Below are 20,542 nucleotides of genomic sequence, written 5' to 3'. Positions count from 1 at the left end.
CGATATGATCAAGACAAATAATCGAGTCATGTGTGTACTCGATCATTGATGCGGCCTCACGAGACTATCATGGAAAGAAAATATACAAATTTAATCTTTATGAACTAAGCGATAAAGTTGAATTTAGAACGCGATATTGAACCGCACTCCCCACGAGACTATAAAGTGATGTAGCGAGACTATCTTGAAGAGAAAATATACAAATTTAATCTTTATGAACTTAGCGATAAAGTTGAATTTAGAACGCGATATTGAACCGCACTCCCCACGAGACTATAAAGTGATGTAGCGAGACTATCTTGAAGAGAAATTCAAATTTAATCTTTATGAACTTAGTGATAGAGTTGAATTTAAAAACTCGTCGCTTAAAAGGTCGTTAATTTTTACGACTTTCTTAGTGACGGACTGCTTTTAACTTGAACGTCGATAAAAAAATATTTTTCTAAGTATAATTTGAAATGAGATGAGAATTAATCTTTATTATACATATTAAAATTTTACACAACTGCATAAAAAGGAGTATAATGTTTATTTTGTAAGTCTTGTATATATTTATTAAAATTTACGCTCGGTTACTTTTAACTGGCAGAACATTTTAATGGTACGGAACCCTTCGTGCGCGAGTCCGACTCGCATTTAGCCGTTTTTTTTGTAATGTTAATCTTGTAACCTGTCTATTATGTAATCTATAGGTACTTATATTATAAAGCTGAAGAGTTTGTTTGTTTGTTTGTTTGTTTGAACGCGCTATTCTCGGGAACTACTGGTCCGATTTGAAAAATTCTTTCGGTGTTAGATAGCCCATTTATCGAGGAAGGTATATATCATCACGCTACGACCAACAGGAGTGGAGCCACGGGGGTGAAACCGCGCGGAGCAGCTACTTTATTTATATGTATGTACGAATATTGCATATATTTCAGATTTACAAAAAATCCTGCTTTAAGGCTAAGGTGGATTGAATGCTGTGGGAGAAAATCAGAATGGACACCTCGGTACAGAAATAATAAAAATTTCTGGACCGATATTTATTTTATTGAATATAATAATATGTGATGTGTTGAATAAATACATATTCAAATACAAATAAAATGGCGTTTTATTGTTTTTTCGTATGCATATAATAATGATGAAAACGTTACAAATGACCTGTGTAGTATTTTTTATGAATATAATATTAATGTTATTTCTAATTTCAACAAAATTATTATTTTTGTAATATCGATATGGTTACATCCCTTTAGAGCGATTGTATTATTACGTATATGTATAGAGATTTTTCTGTGTAATCGATGTATGTGTGCAAAAACATGCTAGTCTGTCCATTTTGTAATAGTTTGAGTTTGTAAAGACACAAATTATTTTTGTGAATGTGTGATTGTGTTTCAAAGTGTGAGTTACCCTCCCCGCACCAAAACCGGCAGAAAGTTTAGTTAGAACATTTGCCAGCGTGCTCCATCCATTACTTAATGATCTAAGCCTACACTAGATAAAACATAATTTGTGTCAAGCACTTGTTCACACCTGCCCTTATCTCAAATGGTGGCTTTACCGTGAAAACGTGTTATACAGGGTGTAATCGTTAAGTGTGCACATGCGATTATTCCGTAACTATTACAGATATCAAAAAAAAATTAAACTGATATCGAAAGTACTTAACCTAATGAGTAAAATGGCCATAATAATTTTTTCAAAATAAAACTAGAAATATCTAAAAAAATAACTTTAAACCTTCCCATACATTTAGTATGAGATATGGTTTTCTAATTTAATTACTTCGCAAATTTGAAGGGAAGTTCATTTAGAAACTGTAAATAGAGCTCCTCATTGTATTGCACATTGAGGACGTCACTTCGAAAATCTGCTATGAATACAAAATGTATGGGAGTGGTTAAGTGTAACATATTTGGACATTTCTCGTTTTATTTTTTTAAATTTATTATGGCCATTTTACTCATTAGGTTAAGTAGGTACTTTCGATATCAGTTTAAAGTTTTTTGATATCTGCAATAGTTACGGAATAATCGCTTGTGCACACTTAACGATTACACCCTGTATATACCAATACCAATACCAATAATAAAATGGGAGTGTCTGATTTTAATGAGAGAGCCTATTACAGCAAAGGAATACATGGAAAATGATAATTCATGGAGGGTTGTCGCGTAAGAACCACCAGGATAGTTCCTTGGCATATTATGATATAGGTATGTAGTTAAATATTTGATGGCCACTCGGGATAAAACCTATCCTATGTGTTTATCAGTACCCAAGTTACCCTCTATATGTGTGCTTAATTTCATTGTAATCGGTTCAGTAGTATTTGCGTGAAAGATTTACAAATATACCGACACATACACATACATCCATCCTCACAAACATTCGCATTTATATTAAGTTGGAAGCAGGAATTTAATATTAAATAGGAAGGTAGTAGGATAGGATATGATTTATCTTTTTTGTGGTTTTAAAAATATTTTTTTACTTTGACCATCTTAAATCGGTCCAGTAGTTTTTGTGTAAAATCCTTACAAATTTACCTACATACTAAAACACAAATTTTTCCTTTGTAAATAGATTTCAGATTGGATGATTAGTGCAGTTATTTAGATTACTCTAAAAAAGATGTAGATAGATTATTAGCGCTCCTTGAATGTCACGTCAAATAAAATGTGGCAAATTAGCCACATTTTACCACAATTATCTCGTTTTCGCTTACGGTAATTGAATCATACCATCTCACTTCGACGTCTTAAATCGTGTGTGCTACCCGATATATATAAGTTACTCTATGGTGTGTGACAGTGTGCGTTCGAGTGCCGTTTTTGAAGATCGAATACGTAGTGTTGGTCACCTACCTACATTTATTACTTAAAATATCATTGCCATTATGAATACGGGTTCTACAGGATTTAGGACCTAATAAATAATACACAAACATTATAACAACAAGTTTATTGCAATTTTAAAGTACCTACTTATACATAATATTATGTAACCGATAGTTATACAGTACACTACAAGTAATCTATGCCTTTGATTGGACAGCTTAATTTGAGTAAAAACTGACTTAGGTTATTAATTCAGCATTTCAATATGTACACTAACGCACCATGTTACGGTTTATTTTAGTATCCCTAGGTATATTGGCTGTTTTGTTTCTCATTGCACAGAAATTCCAAATTCGAAAACATTCAGCTACTCCATAACAGAGGGCGTTAGTGGCTAGCATACACCAAAAACACACGATAGCTGTCAAGTCACATTCGTCAAACGTCATTTGACATCTGTCATTTGTCAAGGTCCTGTTGTCGAAGCTGGTTTTTGTAAACAATAAAACAAGCAAATTGCATTTTTAAACCAGACAGCGAAGAAGAATTATTATGACTTACAAACGCAAAAAATACCATGTTGGTGATACACATTTAAAGAAGCGTTGGCGAGTGCGTAATAGAAAGAAGGATTTAGATGAAATAGATGGTGATCTCAAAGAAGGTAAACCATACATGTGATTAGCAAATGTCACATGGCGAAATCTGACGTTAAATTTTTAGGTTATTTGCAAATTTATGTTCCAGTTGCGATAATATATTTCGTTTTTAGGAAAGGCGGAGAAATTATTGAATCAAGATGTTGATTTAGACCTGCCAGGCGCGGCGCAACATTACTGTTTACATTGTGCACGTTATTTCATAGACGACAAAGCATTGCAAGAACATTTTAAAACAAAGGTACATAAACGAAGATTAAAAGCATTAGAATTAGAACCCTATACTATCGAAGAATCGGAAAGAGCGGCTGGATTTGGTAACTTTAAACTTCCAAATAAAAGAAAAATAGTAACTCAAAATACAGAAGTATTGGATAAAGATGGAGATGTGGTGATCGATGAAGATACGCCCAGCAAAAAGAAGAAGACTGAAGAAAATGCTGCTTAAAAGTATAAGTAAACTTTTACATAAAACTTATGTTATCAACTTCTCACCACATAGATATTCTGCTTTGTTTATAAATGGACCAAAAGCTATTGAACATTTTATATTTTTGCTGCCACACATTGACTACCCTGATCGGACGAGAGATAAAGATGGTTTATTAAGTATGATAAATAAAAGAAAGTCTAATTTTGATATGGACAAATTGGAAAATCTTTGGAATGTTTACATAGATTTGAAAAAACATAAAACTGAATGTGATAACAGACGAAATGAATATTCAAAACAATTAAATGAATTATATAAAAATGAAACTGAAGGAAATTCAGAGATAGAGAAGTTAAAAATTCAAATGAACTTAATAAAAGAAAATTTAAAGAACTTAAAAGCTCCATTATGGGCAGCAGAGGAAGCTGCAATTGTTGAAGCCCTAAAGTTGCCCAACATACTGCATAATCTTACTCCTGACAATGAGAATAGATTGATTTATGAACACAAACAACACCCTAAGAATAATAAGAACCATTCAATAATAGGGCAAGAGCAAAACTTATTAATGTTCATGAAAAATAATAGCTATTACCTGTTAGGTGATGCAGCATTATTTGAGCTCGGGGCCAAGTTCTATTTCAGTAATTATTTAAAAAGTAACAATTTTATTCAATTCTCATGTCCAGATTTTGTGAAGAGTTTGGTTGTTGAAGGATGTGGTATAGATCACACCGACCCTAATTCCACATATATTTTACATGACCATGAAAATAGTGAAATCAGTGAAGATAAGCGTATGCATTTAACTGGAGCTGGCTCGTTATGTTCTTTTTTTGCTTATCATGCTAAGAATGTTATTTACAGCAAGTATTTGCCACTGCAATATTTTTCTATGGGCCGGCTTTATATCCCCGGCGATAGTAAAGAAAATAGTTTGTTCAATGTTAGTCAGTCATCAGTTGTGCAAATGTTTATTGCAACTAAAGATAATTCAGATGTTGACACTCAGCTCAGTAATGTTATTGAAATTATAAAGAATTTGTATAGCAAATTGGACTATCACTATAGGTTAGTTTATGTGTCGGCAGACAAATTGCACAGTTGGGAAGCTTTAAGACTTTCTATTGAAATGTACTCAACATCTTTAAGTGAATACATAGAAGTTGGTAGTGTGTCTCTCAGTGGTGATTACATCAGTAAGAGGCTCATGTTTATGTATACTGACAATAAACAAAATAAATTCCCTCACATCCTCTCTGGTACAATACTGAATGTACCAAAGTTTTTAGCTTGCGTCTTAGAACAAGATGCTGACTTTGTTATACCTGAATCCTTTATGGTAGGAAATTGGAAAGATACAGTTGATGTAAATAATAAATAATTGTATATTTATCACAAAAAATAAAAATATACATAAATCATGTTTGTTTTATTTTATCATCCTTTTAAATTATACATTAGGTTTTATAATAAATTGAAAATCGGATCTTTTCCATTCAGGCTTTGAAAGGTCAATCGGAGATTGTAAATATATTTCTATAAGATCCACTTGTCCAGTCTTTGTTACCAGCAACAGAGTGTGGGTTCTGTAAGAGATTAAATTTAACATAATATACATAATTATGAAGACTAAAATGAAAAAAATCTTGTTTGATTAATGGAATAATTGGTACATAATATTATATATAATATTATGGTGATAATATTATATATAATATTATGGTGATAATATAATTTGCTATATAATGTATTATATTACAAAATAAAATAAGTTAAATGATTTGTACCTGGTACCATAGCGCACAGGAGGAATAGTTACAAAAACTGAACTGAACCAGTGATAGTCATTTGGCTTTCTTTTTTGAAGCACTGTATCCGGAAGATGCCTGTAAGCAAAAATACATATAAACAATCTTTGTAGAAAGTGTGAGAGTAAAAGTAGAATAGACTATAGAGTAAGAGAAAAAATCTAGTTTATTGTTAAATGACTTAACTATTTACTAACTACCAGGGCTAACCCAGATCGTGCTAAGACCTCAGGTAATGCTTGAACAAAAAAGGTTTCATATGCAGTTATTATAGAAGTATACAAAACCAACAAATATTCATAATTTTAATATACTCACTTCTCTTCCCATCTCAATAGCTCAATTAGTTTTTCAACCAACATTGCCTTATTTTCGAGTTTCTTATGATCTTCACATATATCTTTCATCTTTTTCTTTCCCTCTTCTACCTTTTTCAAAGGATTATTTGGGAGGCTATTTGAAAAGCCTACACAAGCTTCATTGTATTTCTCCAGTTTATTTGTAGCATTGTTGTATGTTTGAATCAAGGGCTCATTATTCCTGTTGATATAACATCAATTTAAAAAAAATTATACTGATATATGTATTAAAAAAAAACAAGCTATTCTTAAAAACAGATGATAACAATATAAGCAGGATGAAATATATTAAGCATACCGCAAAATGAAAATATTTATAATATACATACTATAATTTTTTGTCATCTCTATTGAACATTCTTTAGAGTATCATTAATATACAATAAACAACGAGTCTAAAATCATAAGTACACTCAAAAATTGTCTGAAGCAAAACCCAGCTTGCATTTCTTTTAGGCAGAGTTTTCTTACTATAGACTGAACATTAACATGATGAAATAAGGTGCAAATTTAAATGAATGTTTCATGCCACTGTATTTTTTACAACCTTTTAACCCATTGACCACCAAGCGCCACGATCGGGGCGCGACACAATAGATTATCTATTGTGTCTGTGATTCCAGGGACTGATGGATTAATAGATGATTGTTTGTTTAATTGTCAATAGTATATCAACAATATCATTGGATAGAATTGTATGAATAGAAATAAACATTCTTGATACTTATAATTATTAATGTATGATTAATAGCATGTTTAGTTATAATGATGATGTTACAAAATATGGTATGCACATATTGTAATGATTCATGTAAATTAATTTTTCTTACCTAATCTCTATTGCTACTAATATAAACTCATTGCAGTCTTGAACATAAGTTTGTATAGTTTGTATATAAGAATCGGTTGTTGAATTATTTATAACATAGTCTGCTACTATTTTACCTCTACCTTAAAATGTATCAAAAATATAGATGTCGATAATTCTATGTTTTTAAAATTTAGAATTTTAATTATGTTTTTGTCTGTTTGAAATACCACATTATTAGCATGGTATAGAAGACTAGTACCAAATTTAATAAATAAAAATATTGTTCATTGAACTCACATAATTTTAAGAATCAAGAACTACTACTTACTACATTTAAGTCGCAAATACTTCCAATATCCTACCTACTTACTTTTGGCATTTACTTTTTTTACACCAGGCAAATTGAGTAACACTCCCAGTTTATTTTGCAACGATGAATATGCTAACCAGGTGCCTTGACACTCTGCTTCCATATCTCTCCCTGTAAAATGAATTAAATAAAATGAAAATAAGACATTGTTCTGTGATTAAAAATTAATCTTTTAATGACAAAAACAAATAATCTGCTTACCTCCATAAACATGTGGATGTTCTTTCCACGAAGACATATTTGTTGAAGGGCGGTCATAATATTCATCTCGGTTAGTAGCTATTATTAAACTATAATCACTTTCTTGATCATCAAAGGCGTTGTAAATAAATATAATACACATTTTTAGTACGCAAGCCGGAACACGGTGATCTACGCTATAAAAATATTAGCTTTTATTTATTTTTACAAATTATTTATAAAATTTCGGCCCCAAAAGCTTAGTTATCTTATAGTCAAAATTATAATATATTCCCTTTATATAATAGTTTTGCTATCTTTCGAAATTAATCAATGTTATCATGTTTATTCGTCTGATCAAATTTCAGAGCCAATTTCAGAGTACAAAAAACAAAACAAATAGAAATAGAGACAGGTCCAAACCACAGAGTCCAAACTCCTCTTTAATTACTTGCTCTGTGCTCCTCTACACCACAGACTAATATAGATAACAGAGTATACTGAAAACAGAGTGAACTCTGTTTAGATAATGTGTATGTCGTCGTAAGATTATATAAATTTAAACCGTTTATAGATAATATTACTCGCGAGACGGTAATCTAGACAAATCGTGATAAGTAACTCATTATTTTTCTTTAGATTAATGCGAATACATCGATGATAATTCGACTTTCCAGTCGAAAATTTACTTTTCCCAGTACAATACAAGTCGACGGAGGGGCTCTTCATTTTGTGTAGTCACTATATTAGTCTAAAACAAATTCACTGTCGCTGTCTGTCCGTCCATAGTTATTTTCTTTAGATGTAGTAGTTCTAGAGAAAGGTTTTACCGAAAACGATGCCCCACGCAATTCTAATATGCAGTGTTCGTATACTAATCGGCGTAATCGCATTCATCGCACATCTTTGGTGGAAAAGCACCCGTACATCTGGCTTCGCAGTCACGATAAATGTGTTCTAGCTGAGCTAGTTACACATACATGTAACAGTGCCATTTCCTTCGTCAATCGACGTAAGGGCGTATTCAGAAAGAAAGCTTGAAACTTATAAACGCTTATAAGCGCTTATAAGTTTCAAGCTTTCTTTCTGAATACGCCCTAACATTCGCTACGAGTATCATCATGAACCACTATTCACATATTTATCTTCAATTTGACGCAAATCATAAATTTAATACGAATCTCTTTGTTGCTTTTTAAACTTTATTTGTGCCATAAATAACAATCTGTATTAACAACAGTCTGTATATCTTCTGTATAAATTTATTCTTATTTCTATTATCTGTGCCAATTTTCATCTTCGATCTTTCATCTCACAGCTGTCTGTCATTCAAGTTGTTTACAGGTTTAATTTATTTTTCTATTTCTTTGCTGTGGTTTTGATTAAATTCCATAATTTTAGCTAATCTGAAAGCGAAATGCAATTTAATCAAGATGTTCTGTTTTATAGCGTGTCACCGTAACTTTTACTGAAAATGATGGGGTCTATGTCAGTGATGAGTGAAATAGTAATATAATTAGGCCGTTTCATTATTGTTCACTAGATTTTTACACAAACTTTATTTTAACAAAATAAAGGATGGATTCAAATCTTTCTTTTTTTAGTTTACCCGTAAGTAGCACTAAATTATTGGAATGTCACAATCGTGTAATAATGTGGCATTGGTACTATAACTTGTACGGTATTTTTCAGTTCGTAGATTCGGAGCAGTCGGAGTTAGGTATAAGCAAAAGGGAAATAGACTGTAACTTTGATATTCATAACAGTTTGACGACTAGTGGCGCACTATTAGGTGGTGATGATGTTCTCGCTCAGTTCCTTACTGACGGCCCCTTGGAGGAACCTGACCTCAATGGGCCGACGACCTTGCATTGTGAAATTTGTAAGAAGAAATTTGACAATGCAAAAAAGTATTACGGTCATTTACGGGTCCATTCAAAAGACAATCTTTGGATATGTGGTGAGTATTTATAGCAAAATTAGAATAGTTTTCTATGCTATGAAGTATGAACACATACCTACCTATACATACAATTATTATCTTCATAAATCAACTTAAAATCTTGCTGAGAGTAATTGGCAGTCTTATAAAATTTAATTTATTTTATTCATAGATAAGTGTCCAGACCAGAAATTTTCAATCAAGCAAAACTTAATGAAGCATAGTTTAATACACAAGCCATTACCCAAGGTTTGGAAGTGTCCACAGTGCACTATGGTATTTGATTCTTTGTGGCGTCTTCAGCAACATTTATTTGCTAAACACCTTGATTACAGGTATTTAAATTATTGATATAGTGTAATTATTATCCTCAATATCTTATTCAAGTGGCATCTTATGGAAAAGAATGAGATATTCTAGTTTGGCTTTTAAAATAGCTCTGGTAATTAATCACCAAGAGAATTTTTTATTTATTTATTTATGAAATTAGTACTCATTTTCTGTTTGTGAAATTCTTGTGTATATTAATGAAAAATGTCTCTATTTTAGACCTCATAAATGTGATATGTGTGAAAAATCATTTCATAAGATGTCAGACTTAAAAAAACATAAAGATGTACATGAAGGTAAGAATTCTTGATGATGTGTGTTAAAACATAAATATCTTAATAGTAAACAAGCTTTATAAACTAGAAAAATATACTATAAAAATATTTTCTATTGTGTCTGTGATTCCGGGGCCTGATGGATTAAACAGTTATAAAAAAATAGGTACTTATTGTAATTTATTTTTCACACTGTGTGTTAATATATATAAATCCATAAACACTTTATATTTTTAGGTGTTTCTAGATATGAATGTCCAAGATGTCAAAGAAAGTTTAAGGATTCATCTAATTTAAAGAGGCACATGTTGAGACATACCAATATAAAACCATACAAATGCTCTGGTTGCCAGCATTCATTTAAACAGGTATATATATAATTTTTAGAGGATTTGAATGCTATAATACAAAAATATCAAATTCAGTTATTCTAATATATAGAATATAAGGAATAATATATATTATTCCTTATATTCCTATATATTCTTCCTTATATGTATAAGGAAGAAATACAGACCATATATGAAATAATATTATTCTAATTCATATTCTATTGTAATTTTACCCTATATGATAATGTCATCTTTTAGATAGCATCACTCAAACGCCACCAAAACAATTGTTCCTTATATTTTAATGCAAATGTGGACAGGACAACTAGAAAAAATTATTGCAGAGAATGTGGAATGACATTTCAATACAAAAGTGCATTGCTGGAGCACTGTGTTAGGTAAGTCTTATACACTAAAAATGTTATAGTCCGGGATACATCGCCCATTTTTGCAAGTGATTACTATCAAGCTAATTTTTCGTGAGTAGCTTTATTTTGATGAGATGCCCAATAATTTCATGTACGAAACTCTCGATTGTGGTAGCTTACAGAGGTAACAAGGATAAAAAATTTTGATTTGACGGTTCTCAAATATTTATTACGCAATTTGTAGGACAATATGTCTGTTGAATTATATAAGTATTAAATAAGTGAAAATAAAAAAATCAGCTGGTTAGTAATCATTTATGATGACTTCGTTATCGATACACATTGGAAAGGGGGACTCTTTGATCAAACCATAGATTTTGTAGGACAAATATTTTTTCGAATAATTTAGATAGTTATCTTGAGATTGAACAAAAAAAAACATTCAGTTAGTAATTAATATTTGAGAACCATCAACTCAAAATATTTTATCCTTGTTTCCTCTGGTAGCTACCACAATCGAGAGTTTTGTACATGAAATTATTGGGCATCTCATCAAAATAAAGCTACTCACGAAAAATTAGCTTGATAGTAATCACTTGCAAAAATGGGCGATGTATCCCTGACTATTACTTTAAAATATAAAAATTTAAATAACTTCAATCAAATAAAACTTATTTTTTTTATTTCAGGCAACACACTGATCCAAATACAGTAGGAACAAGTGATCAAAATCAAATCAATATTGATGCAAACAGAACTGTTGATAATATTGTAGATGACATTCTGTCTGCAGAAGATGATTATATGACCATGACAACTGGCCATGAAATGTTGAACAATTTCAATCCCACTATCCAGAACTTCACTGATACAAACTTAGATGACAATTTAATGCAAATAGAATTCCTCAAAGATATGAACCAACTACACACATTGGATGATGAACTTCTGTACAACGATTTGGATTTTGATAGCTTTCAAAATGGTCAAATATTCAACATGAACCCTGAAGATCTTGATTACAATTGCGATAATTCCGAAATATTTGATTACACAAATGGTGGGAAAAGCATTGAACATGATATAATGAATGCTTTATATCAAGTTAAACCTGAACATCTAACGGATGAATTATTTAATTTAAACACATTTGCGGAAAAACCACCAGAGCCTCTTCCAAATACATTGACAGATGAATGTGCAACTATTTTCGAAAGTGACGTAGATCTGGAAGCTAGCACGAATTTAGCTGCAAATTTGAACCAGTTAATAGGAGAAAACAGTGTGCAATATATATCTACAGAAGATGATGATACATTCATAATAAGTTTAAACAGTGAGATAGATGCAGAAAAATTAACAGATATGCTGAATATAGGGGTTGAATGTGTTGAAAATGATGAAGATTATGAATATGATTTAAATACTGGTGATGATAATAAAAGTCGCAGTCTTTTAGATAATATAGTGCCAGTTATTTTGAGAGTAACATCAGTGGACTCAACACCTGTACTTACTGAGAGTGAAAATAAGATAGATGAAAAGAAAGATAAGAATAGCAGTAAATCTAATGCCAAAAGTAAAAAGAGCAGTGTCTATGTTTGCACTACTTGCAATAAAGTATTCAATAGAAAAGATAATTATAGATCTCACATTGGTAAGTCGAAAGGACAACCAATTTTGTCAATGGAAAAACATAATGTTTAAAATTAGTTAAAACAGAAATTATTTAAAATGTTATTTAATTATTATCTTGAATATATTATATTATAAACATTTGAAGTGTAAAATTTCTAGTTTTATATTAAGTTGGCGTTTGTTGTTTTTTCATAGAAAAATAAACGAGATTTCTTATCCATAAACAAGCAGAACAAACTAAAAATCGTTCCATTATTTTCAATTATAACTAATATTTCTAGCAATCCACGAACCATCTCTCCGCCGTCACCGGTGTGAAGTGTGCGGCGAGCGGTTCGGCTACCGATCCACTCTGAACAAGCATCGAATTGCTGCTCACGAACCGAGGACACTGCCGGCACACGCTTGTCCACATTGTGAACAACACTTCTCAGCTAATTGGAAGGTATTGTGGTGATATTGAGAGAGACTTAATCCAACTTTTTAATACCATACCGGCCGTCGATTAACGTAGGATTCAGGATATTTTTTTCAATTGAGTAAACCAACTTTCTAACTTAATGTCTCGGAACTAAATGTTTTATGTTTTGATAATTTTTTCATACAATTTTACGAGTAGTTTCAAATTAGTTGAAATAATGTTGCATGAATAAATTGCATGAACAATAAATTCTTAATTGCATAAAAAATATCGCTAAATAAATTATTTCTGTATAAACCTGTTGTGTGTTATAAAATAATATAACTATTATTACAGTTAAAACACCACATTGAGCGTGACCACGAGCGGCAAACACGCTACGAGTGTGACTTCAAAGACTGCGGCAAGAAGTTCTTCAAGAAATGCGATCTCGTTGTACATAAAAGGTAAGTTTGATTATACAGAACTAGCTTACCGCCCGCGGCTTCGCCCGCTTTGTCTAAAACCTAATGAATTACATATATACTAAAACCTTCCTCTTGAATCACTCGTTCTATTAAAAAAAAACCGCATCACAATCCGTTGCGTAGTTTTAAAGATTTAAGCATACATAGGGACATAGGGACAGAGAAAGCGACTTTGTTTTATACTATGTACAGAATACAGATCATTCACTGTGAAAATATTGAGTTATGTTAAAACAAAAATATTAAAATACCATTACATTTCAATATAACAGAATATAGAATGAATTATTATCAGCTAGTTTTTTTTTATATGTAAAATGAAGTGGTTTGCATGTTAGCAATAAGTTCACATGTCTTTCTTGAAATAAACAAATAAAATATTATGTATTTTCCATCAGATACCACACTGGCGAGAGGCCATATTCGTGCGACATTTGCAAGCAGAGCTTCCCGCACGTTTCGCACCTAAAGAGACACGTTCGAAGTGTCGATTGTACGAAAAAGTACGTAATTTTAATATCTTGTAACATATATGTTATTATTGTAAATTATATATATGAGAACCGAGGATTTTTGAAGTCAAATTACTTTAGGCGCGTTGAGAGTAAAATTTCAAGGTTGCGTCATTGCAATACTGTCATGTCATGGAGTAAGGCGACAATTTTGGTATCTTTGAATCTTAAAGAAGTTTCACTTCTGACACGTGCGCTTGGCACACACGCTCTTTTTTATTAAATTGTCTTACCATAATGAAAAGCAAGATATTTGGAGATTTTATATTGTCTGATTGACTGATGACTAATGTATGTGTTTGTTTCAGGATTCGCAAGAAATACAAATTTCCAACGCTTGTATGAAAAACGAAAAATCATGATTACTTAACATTAAGTTTAACAAGTTATAAAATTATATGTTACCTATTTATATAAGTTAAGAAATAAGAAATAAATTATTTGAAAAATATAAATTGTATTTGATAAATTAACAAAACCTTATAGAATATAACAATACAAAAAAGCGATTTATTTGTCACATGGAATCTTCAAGATCTTGTAAGGTCATGGATTTCATGAAAGATTCTAAATTATTATCACTATTTAGCAGACTGTTGTATGTGTGGTGGTTGTTACCCATCTGTAAAAGAAAATATGATGATATTATATGTTTAATAAGATTAAAGTATTAATATGAATTTGGTTTTACTTAAAAACTAGGTAAAACAATAAAAACATTACAAATGCCGCGATTACCACAGCGGACAAGTCCTGTTATATAATTAATTCTACTACTCGGTTTGATAAATAAATGTATTGTAAATGTATACCAACAACCCATTAATGGACAGGTGCGAGTTCAGTTCTATCTATAAGTACGCGCAGTTGTCACAAAAAACATTTTGACAACGTTGCGTACCAAAACTAAAGATATAAGTGCGTAGTGTGCGTACTTATTTGCGCACCCACTCAGGACAGATGCAAGTTCAAAGCTGGTTATAACCACATAGCTATACGCACTTGTGTATGTACATAGTTGCGTACAAAAGCTAATTACGTTATCAGTGTACGTACGTAATTGTGCACCACCGCTTGGTTCGTATATAATATACAGATACATTCAGTCATCAATCAATCAAGATTCCCTATCTTCATGCAAAAACTTCGAAATGGCTCACGCACACAAGCAAGCGTGTTTACGAAGCGTGTTTACGAAGTGTGTTTGAGTATCGTAAGGGTATTGCACAGTTGACAGATATAAGAATACTCTTCCGTATGTTCTCATAAACACGCTTGCTTGTGTGCGTGAGCCGTTTCGAACTTTTTGTATGAAGTTTTCCTACTGGTTGTATCTGTATACACCGCGCCCCAGTCGTTCTGGTGCCGCACGCAGCGCCCTACTGACCGGTTGGCTTGGTTGGTAGTGGCCCTGCCTTCCAAGCCAGAGGTCGTGGGTTCGATTCTCACCCGGGGCAAATATTTGTGTGATGAACATAGATGTTTGCTCTGTGTCTGGGTGTTAATTATCTATATAAGTATTTATTTAAAAAATATATATGTATGTTTATCAGCCATCTGGTTTCCATGACACAAGCGAAAGCTTAGTATGGGATCAGATTGTGCCGTGTATGAAAATTGTCCTGAAATATTTATTATTTTTGTTATTTTTTTATACGTATACAAGTGCACGTACATAGCTGCGCACCCACTTGGCCAGGTGGTCGGTGTGTCGCGGCAGGCGGAAGCGCGCGTCCGCGAGCAGTACTGCGCCCCAGTCGCCCCGGTGCCGCACACAGCGCCCTACCGCTTGGTTCAGCGCCCTAATCGTTAGTAACATTATTATAGTCGTCGACATTATCACAATCATATTATCAACTAGCTTTTCGCCCGCGTTTTCAAAGAAAAACCCGTATAGTCCCGTTCCTGTGGGATTTCCGGGATAAAAACTATCCTATGTGTTAATCTAAGTTAACCTCTATATGTATGTGTGCTTAATTTCATTGTAATCGGTTCAGTAGTATTTGCGTGAAAGAGTAACAAACACACACATACACCTCACAAGCATTCGCATTTATAATTTTAGTAGGATAGGACAATGAAAGAAAAATGAATGGAGAATAGAAAAATTTGCTCCATACATGGACGTATAAAAAAAGACGGACGCCATATTACGAACAAACAACATGAAGCCACCATAGTAAGCTAGCGATCGTGTAAAGACAATAAACACGCACACACTCTCACCATAGTAAACTAGTCGGCCGCCATTACGTCGTGAACTACCGACTGATTAACTGCGTCACTGTTTCACAAAAAATATTTAAAATGCCGTCTTGCGTGGTAAAATGGTGTCGCAACAGTACAATTTTAAATAACAAAACACAAGGGATTAAATTCCACAGGGAAGCAAGTTATTTCTTTTATGTTTTAATGACAAAATTATTACGGCAAAATTTATAGAAAAAAATACAGCCGCCATTGTCATCAGGACAGCTGTTGCCATGGCAACATGGCACACACACATGGATGTTTCGCCGCCATTACTAGGCTTCACTCAATGTTTAGGCGATATACCGTCCGTCTTTTTTTATACGTCCATGGCTCCATAATAAACAATGACAAAAAGTAAACCACCATGACAATCTTATGATGGAGCGCGCCCGAAACGCAAATGTTCGACACAACACAGAGAAGGTTTCGTAATTTTATTAAAAAAATGCCGTATGTGTAATTGAACGCTTAAAAATTTTCTACAAAACAAAAACAAAGAAGGTAGATGGAATATCATTAATTTAAAGGTGAAAGAAGGTTAGGTTTCTTACCTATATGCTTGTACTTGAAGCCACATGCTGCCTGACAGTAAGTTCCTGCTTTTTGAGTACTTATCATTGTATTTGATCTTTTCTTTCACAGCTACATCATGCATATTCGGGAACGGCACACCTATCTGTTGATGAAATGAGCGTCTAAATATTTTCACGATAGAAAATTTCTTGAATGACTATTAAAATGTTGTTTGGGAAATCATTAAAAACAGCTATTTATTATAAATATATTTGCCGGCACGTATCTTCACTATATTTTAGCACAGCTTGCAAAAAATTACAATAACTTTTTGCGCAAACTTACCCCACTACGCCAAAAAGTTGTCATGTTACGTGCCGACAATTCTACTACAAAGTAGATAGATTTATATACATAATTACATATTAGACAAATCAAAGCAAAAAAGAGCATGTATGCCGAGCACACGTGTCAGAAGTGAAACTTCTTTGCCAATATTCAAAGATACAATAATCGTCGCCTTACTCCATGACGTGACGGTATTGCACTATTGCCATGAAATTTTACCCTCAACGCGCCTAAAGAAGTTTCCCTTGAAAAACTATTATTATCACAAACACATACTATAATAACAGCTCTAGCCTGATGGTCCTTGAAGTCCATCCCTTCAGACACTTTGCCGCGGTACACGGCGAACAATACCGCGCCTTTTTGTGTTGTAGTGCAGTGGTAGTAGTCCTGAAATGTGTTTATTATATTATACAATAAGAAAGATAAATTAGTACTTTAAATTCTATGTACTTCAAATTTCACTTGAGATACATTTTACATTTTATCTTAAAATTTCTTCGTTGCGGTTATGTACATTTATTTCAAGTCTCTTGTAAGTCAATTTACATTCGAAGGAATTTTCCCAAGCAAGCCGTTTAGATATTTAAGATTTTTCACCGAAATAACATATATTTTATACGTGGACGTTTATGCAATATGTGGTCTTGAAAACAATTCATTTAAATAACAAAATTACACGGCTAAATTTCGTTTAGTAGATAAGTCGTAAAGCACTTACTTCCATGATTTCATTGTGATCACGAACATTCCGGCTCTCGCTGAACACATTTTTCAGTCTATTCAATTCGTCCCAAACATCAGTCTCGCGCCAACTGCATAAGAAATTTGCAATATTATATATTTGTCTAGTGTCTGTTTGTAGAAACGGTAAAAAAATCGATACATAAATAAAATTATTATCATAGGACAATTTTTTGTTTTGTATTTATAATTGTATTTTTGTATTCAATTTTCATTGTTGGGTTATGAGTCGTGATATTCATTTGGAAGATTTGCTTTACCGATTCACAAGCTTGTTATTACCGATTCACACCCTTGTTATTACTGATTCACTAGCGCGTAATTACCGATTCACAAGCTTGTTCTTACCGATTCAGAGTCTCGTTATTACCGATTCACAGGCTTGATATTACCGATTTTCAAGCTTGTTATTACCGATTCACAAAAACATTATTACCGATTCACAAGCTCGTTATTACCGATTCACAAGCTTGTTATTACCGATTCACTAGCTTGTTATTACCGATTCACAAGCTTGTTATTACCGATTCACAAGTTTGTTATTACCGATTCACAAGCTCGTTACCGTTTCACGAGCACGTTCATCAGCCGGTAAGAGGGCAGGAAGCACAGCACGCCGGCCGGTTTGACGCGGCACATGTGCAGCAGTGTCGCTCCCAGAGCATTAATAACATATAACCGATTCACAAACACGTTATTACCGATTCACAATTTTGTTATTACCGATTAACAAGTTTGTTATTACCGATTCACAAGCTCGTTATTACCGATTCACAGGCTTGTTATTACCGATTCACAAGCTCGTTATTACCGATTCACAAGCTTGTTATTACTGATTCACAAGCTCGTTACCGTTTGACGAGCACGTTCATCAGCCGGTAGGAGGGCAGGAAGCACAGCACGCCGGCCGGTGTGACGCGGCACACGTGCAGCAACATTGCTCCCAGAGCATTAATAACATATAACCGATTCACAAGTTTGTTATTACCGATTCACAAGCTCGTTATTACCGTTTCACAAGCTTGTTATTACGGATTCACAAGATCGTTATTACCGATTCACAATCTCGTTATTACCGATTCACAAGCTCGTTATTACCGATTCACAAACAACTTATTACCGATTCACGAACAACATAATGTTTCCTATTATTCATTTGTGTATGTCAAGTAACTCTGTCTGTTACTCAATCACGCCTTAACTATTGAACTAATTTGCATGAAATTTGGTATAGAGATATTTTGACACCCGAGAAAGGACATAGGATAGGTTTTATCCCGGAAATCCCTCGGGATCTATGCGGGTTTTTCTTTGACTGCGCGGGCGATGCCGCGGGTTGAAAGCTAGTGTTTGTATATTTGTGAATATTTTTACGTTGGTGTGGTGGATAAATAATAATAAATAGATTGTAAAATAATAATAAATAACACATTACCGTTTGACGAGCACGTTCATCAGCCTGTATGAGGGCAGGAAGCACAGCACACCCGCCGGTGTGACGCGGCACACGTGCAGCAGCATTGCTCCCAGAGCGTCCTGTGTGGCGGGTCGGCTGCTGGCTCGGCTCGTGCAGTCTAGGTCGGAGCCGTCGGGGCACTCGTATAGCGTGCCTATCCACACCTGGTGAAAAAAATGTTGTAAAAAATATCTTCTGTTGTATTTAAACAATGATTTGAATATAGCAAGTCTCACTAATAAAGTAAAAGGACTAATAAAATAAAGTATAAAAGTACATAGATCAACAACGTAACATACAGGCTATATGTTAGAGCTATATACAGGTTGTCCCAAAAAGCTGAATACTATTATGAATTGGCCTATCTATCAGCTTAGCATACAAATAAAAAATCAAGCATCTACCGCACTAATTCACGTCACCATGAGTAAAAATCTCATCGTACTTGACGATAGGTGAAAATTAAAAAAAAAAATCAACTCCAAAAATACGAAAAATCGCATAACATACATAGGGGTGATTCGGATAGCCCTCTAGGTCTTCTACCTCCCAGCTTCCGTTCATCACTACTTTTTGGGACACCCTGCATTTTTCGCGAGCGAAAAAGTCGTGCCGCTCGCGGAGCGCTTTAAGCCTACCTACATCTTTATTCTTATAATATAGACCGAGCGATAGTGATAGAAAAAAAATTCAAGGATTTGTACCAGGCTAATTTTTGCAGTTAATTATAGTCATGGAGCCAATTACGAAAATCATCAATTTTTGTTTGCCAAACGTAGTATTGCATTTTAATTTTGGAAAGTAAATATTTGATAAAATGTGATCGTTATTCTATTTGCCATACTTCTAGTAGGGGGAAAAGGTACCATAACACAAGCGAAAGCATAGTAGACCAGATCGAGCCGTGCCTGAAAAATGACCTGAAATCATTGAGATAATATTACTACGTATGGAGGAGACACCACGAACAAAATCTGTGCGCCATTTTTTTGCTCTAACTTAGTTTTAAAAATTATTATCTAGTTAGGTACTTACCGATGAAAGTTATTCCTTTGCACTTTTCCGAATTATTTGTGCAATATCGTAACACACACGAAGGCATATTTGATGCCTTTCACTTTAAAACAAATAAAAAATGAGCGTGCAGTTACGCCATATGGCGTATGTTGAGCGGAACATAAGTGATGTAGGCGGTGTCATCTTCATATGTATATATCTCAATGCCTGAAATATTTATATTTATATATTCCACCCACCCGTTCCCTCGGTATCACATGGCTGGGGCTCACTTGCAGCGGGAACTCCGCCCCGAGCTCGGAGTGCAGGCTCACGAGCGGTGTGAGCGTGCCCGACGCCAATATTATACACTTCGCCGGCTTTAGTGCCGCGAACACTACCGCCGGGTTCATGCATATTAGACGGAGGACTAGATCGTCGTCTGCGGTCTGGAAATGTGTAAACTCTATTGGAATTAAGGAAGAAGACAAAT

The 20,542-nt window shown here is 33.6% G+C and overlaps 5 protein-coding genes across 9 annotated transcripts in view; 3 read left to right on the top strand and 2 right to left on the bottom strand.

The window, feature by feature from the left end:
* The first annotated feature begins 3,290 nt into the window (after positions 1–3,290).
* LOC149478775 (zinc finger protein 593 homolog) lies at positions 3,291–3,938 on the top strand. The gene is made up of 2 exons (XM_089708373.1): positions 3,291–3,495; positions 3,604–3,938. The coding sequence occupies exons 1-2, from the start codon at positions 3,384–3,386 to the stop codon at positions 3,936–3,938; spliced, it is 447 nt and encodes a 148-aa protein (XP_089564499.1). The 5' UTR covers positions 3,291–3,383.
* Positions 3,889–5,345, top strand: Slimp (Seryl-tRNA synthetase-like insect mitochondrial protein). The gene has a single exon (XM_089708369.1). It carries the CDS (start codon positions 3,889–3,891, stop codon positions 5,305–5,307), a length of 1,419 nt encoding a protein of 472 aa, XP_089564495.1. The 3' UTR covers positions 5,308–5,345.
* On the bottom strand, positions 5,337–7,893 carry Tango2 (transport and golgi organization 2). Of its 2 annotated transcripts, none has more exons than XM_089708372.1 (7): positions 7,878–7,893; positions 7,476–7,651; positions 7,275–7,385; positions 6,924–7,044; positions 6,053–6,274; positions 5,714–5,812; positions 5,337–5,512 (listed from the first exon to the last, which is right to left on the bottom strand). In XM_089708372.1, exons 2-7 carry the CDS (start codon positions 7,615–7,617, stop codon positions 5,377–5,379), a joined length of 831 nt encoding a protein of 276 aa, XP_089564498.1. In that variant the 5' UTR covers positions 7,618–7,651; positions 7,878–7,893; the 3' UTR covers positions 5,337–5,376. The 2 variants fall into 2 exon arrangements, with proteins under 2 accessions (XP_089564498.1, XP_089564496.1); XM_089708370.1 differs by having other exon boundaries at positions 7,868–7,884.
* An 876-nt stretch (positions 7,894–8,769) lies between these two features.
* LOC149478772 (uncharacterized) lies at positions 8,770–14,269 on the top strand. Its single transcript, XM_089708360.1, has 12 exons — positions 8,770–8,798; positions 8,904–9,065; positions 9,147–9,414; positions 9,569–9,731; positions 9,946–10,022; positions 10,239–10,369; positions 10,592–10,731; positions 11,391–12,358; positions 12,621–12,784; positions 13,097–13,206; positions 13,626–13,730; positions 14,048–14,269. Exons 2-12 carry the CDS (start codon positions 9,033–9,035, stop codon positions 14,082–14,084), a joined length of 2,196 nt encoding a protein of 731 aa, XP_089564486.1. The 5' UTR covers positions 8,770–8,798; positions 8,904–9,032; the 3' UTR covers positions 14,085–14,269.
* The window catches only part of LOC149478770 (Fanconi anemia group J protein homolog), a 56,460-nt gene continuing 50,094 nt past the window's right edge, over positions 14,177–20,542 (bottom strand). For all 4 annotated transcript variants that reach the window (XM_089708356.1, XM_089708355.1, XM_089708359.1 and 1 more), the window contains exons 13-19: positions 20,310–20,498; positions 19,033–19,217; positions 17,575–17,668; positions 17,130–17,243; positions 16,544–16,668; positions 15,415–15,541; positions 14,177–14,361 (exon numbers count right to left, since the gene is read on the bottom strand). In XM_089708356.1, the coding sequence (XP_089564482.1) occupies positions 14,257–14,361; positions 15,415–15,541; positions 16,544–16,668; positions 17,130–17,243; positions 17,575–17,668; positions 19,033–19,217; positions 20,310–20,498 (939 nt within the window). In that variant the 3' untranslated portion in view covers positions 14,177–14,256. The remainder of the gene's footprint in view (positions 14,362–15,414; positions 15,542–16,543; positions 16,669–17,129; positions 17,244–17,574; positions 17,669–19,032; positions 19,218–20,309; positions 20,499–20,542) is intronic.

This window comes from Colias philodice, chromosome 21 (genome assembly GCF_061535455.1).
Source record: "Colias philodice isolate Cphi_HAF_F1 chromosome 21, ilColPhil1 Martin Lab GWU primary, whole genome shotgun sequence".
Lineage (NCBI taxonomy): Eukaryota > Metazoa > Arthropoda > Insecta > Lepidoptera > Pieridae > Colias > Colias philodice.
Note: the sequence above shows the minus strand (reverse complement) of the source record. Positions and strands in the feature narration are given on the sequence as shown.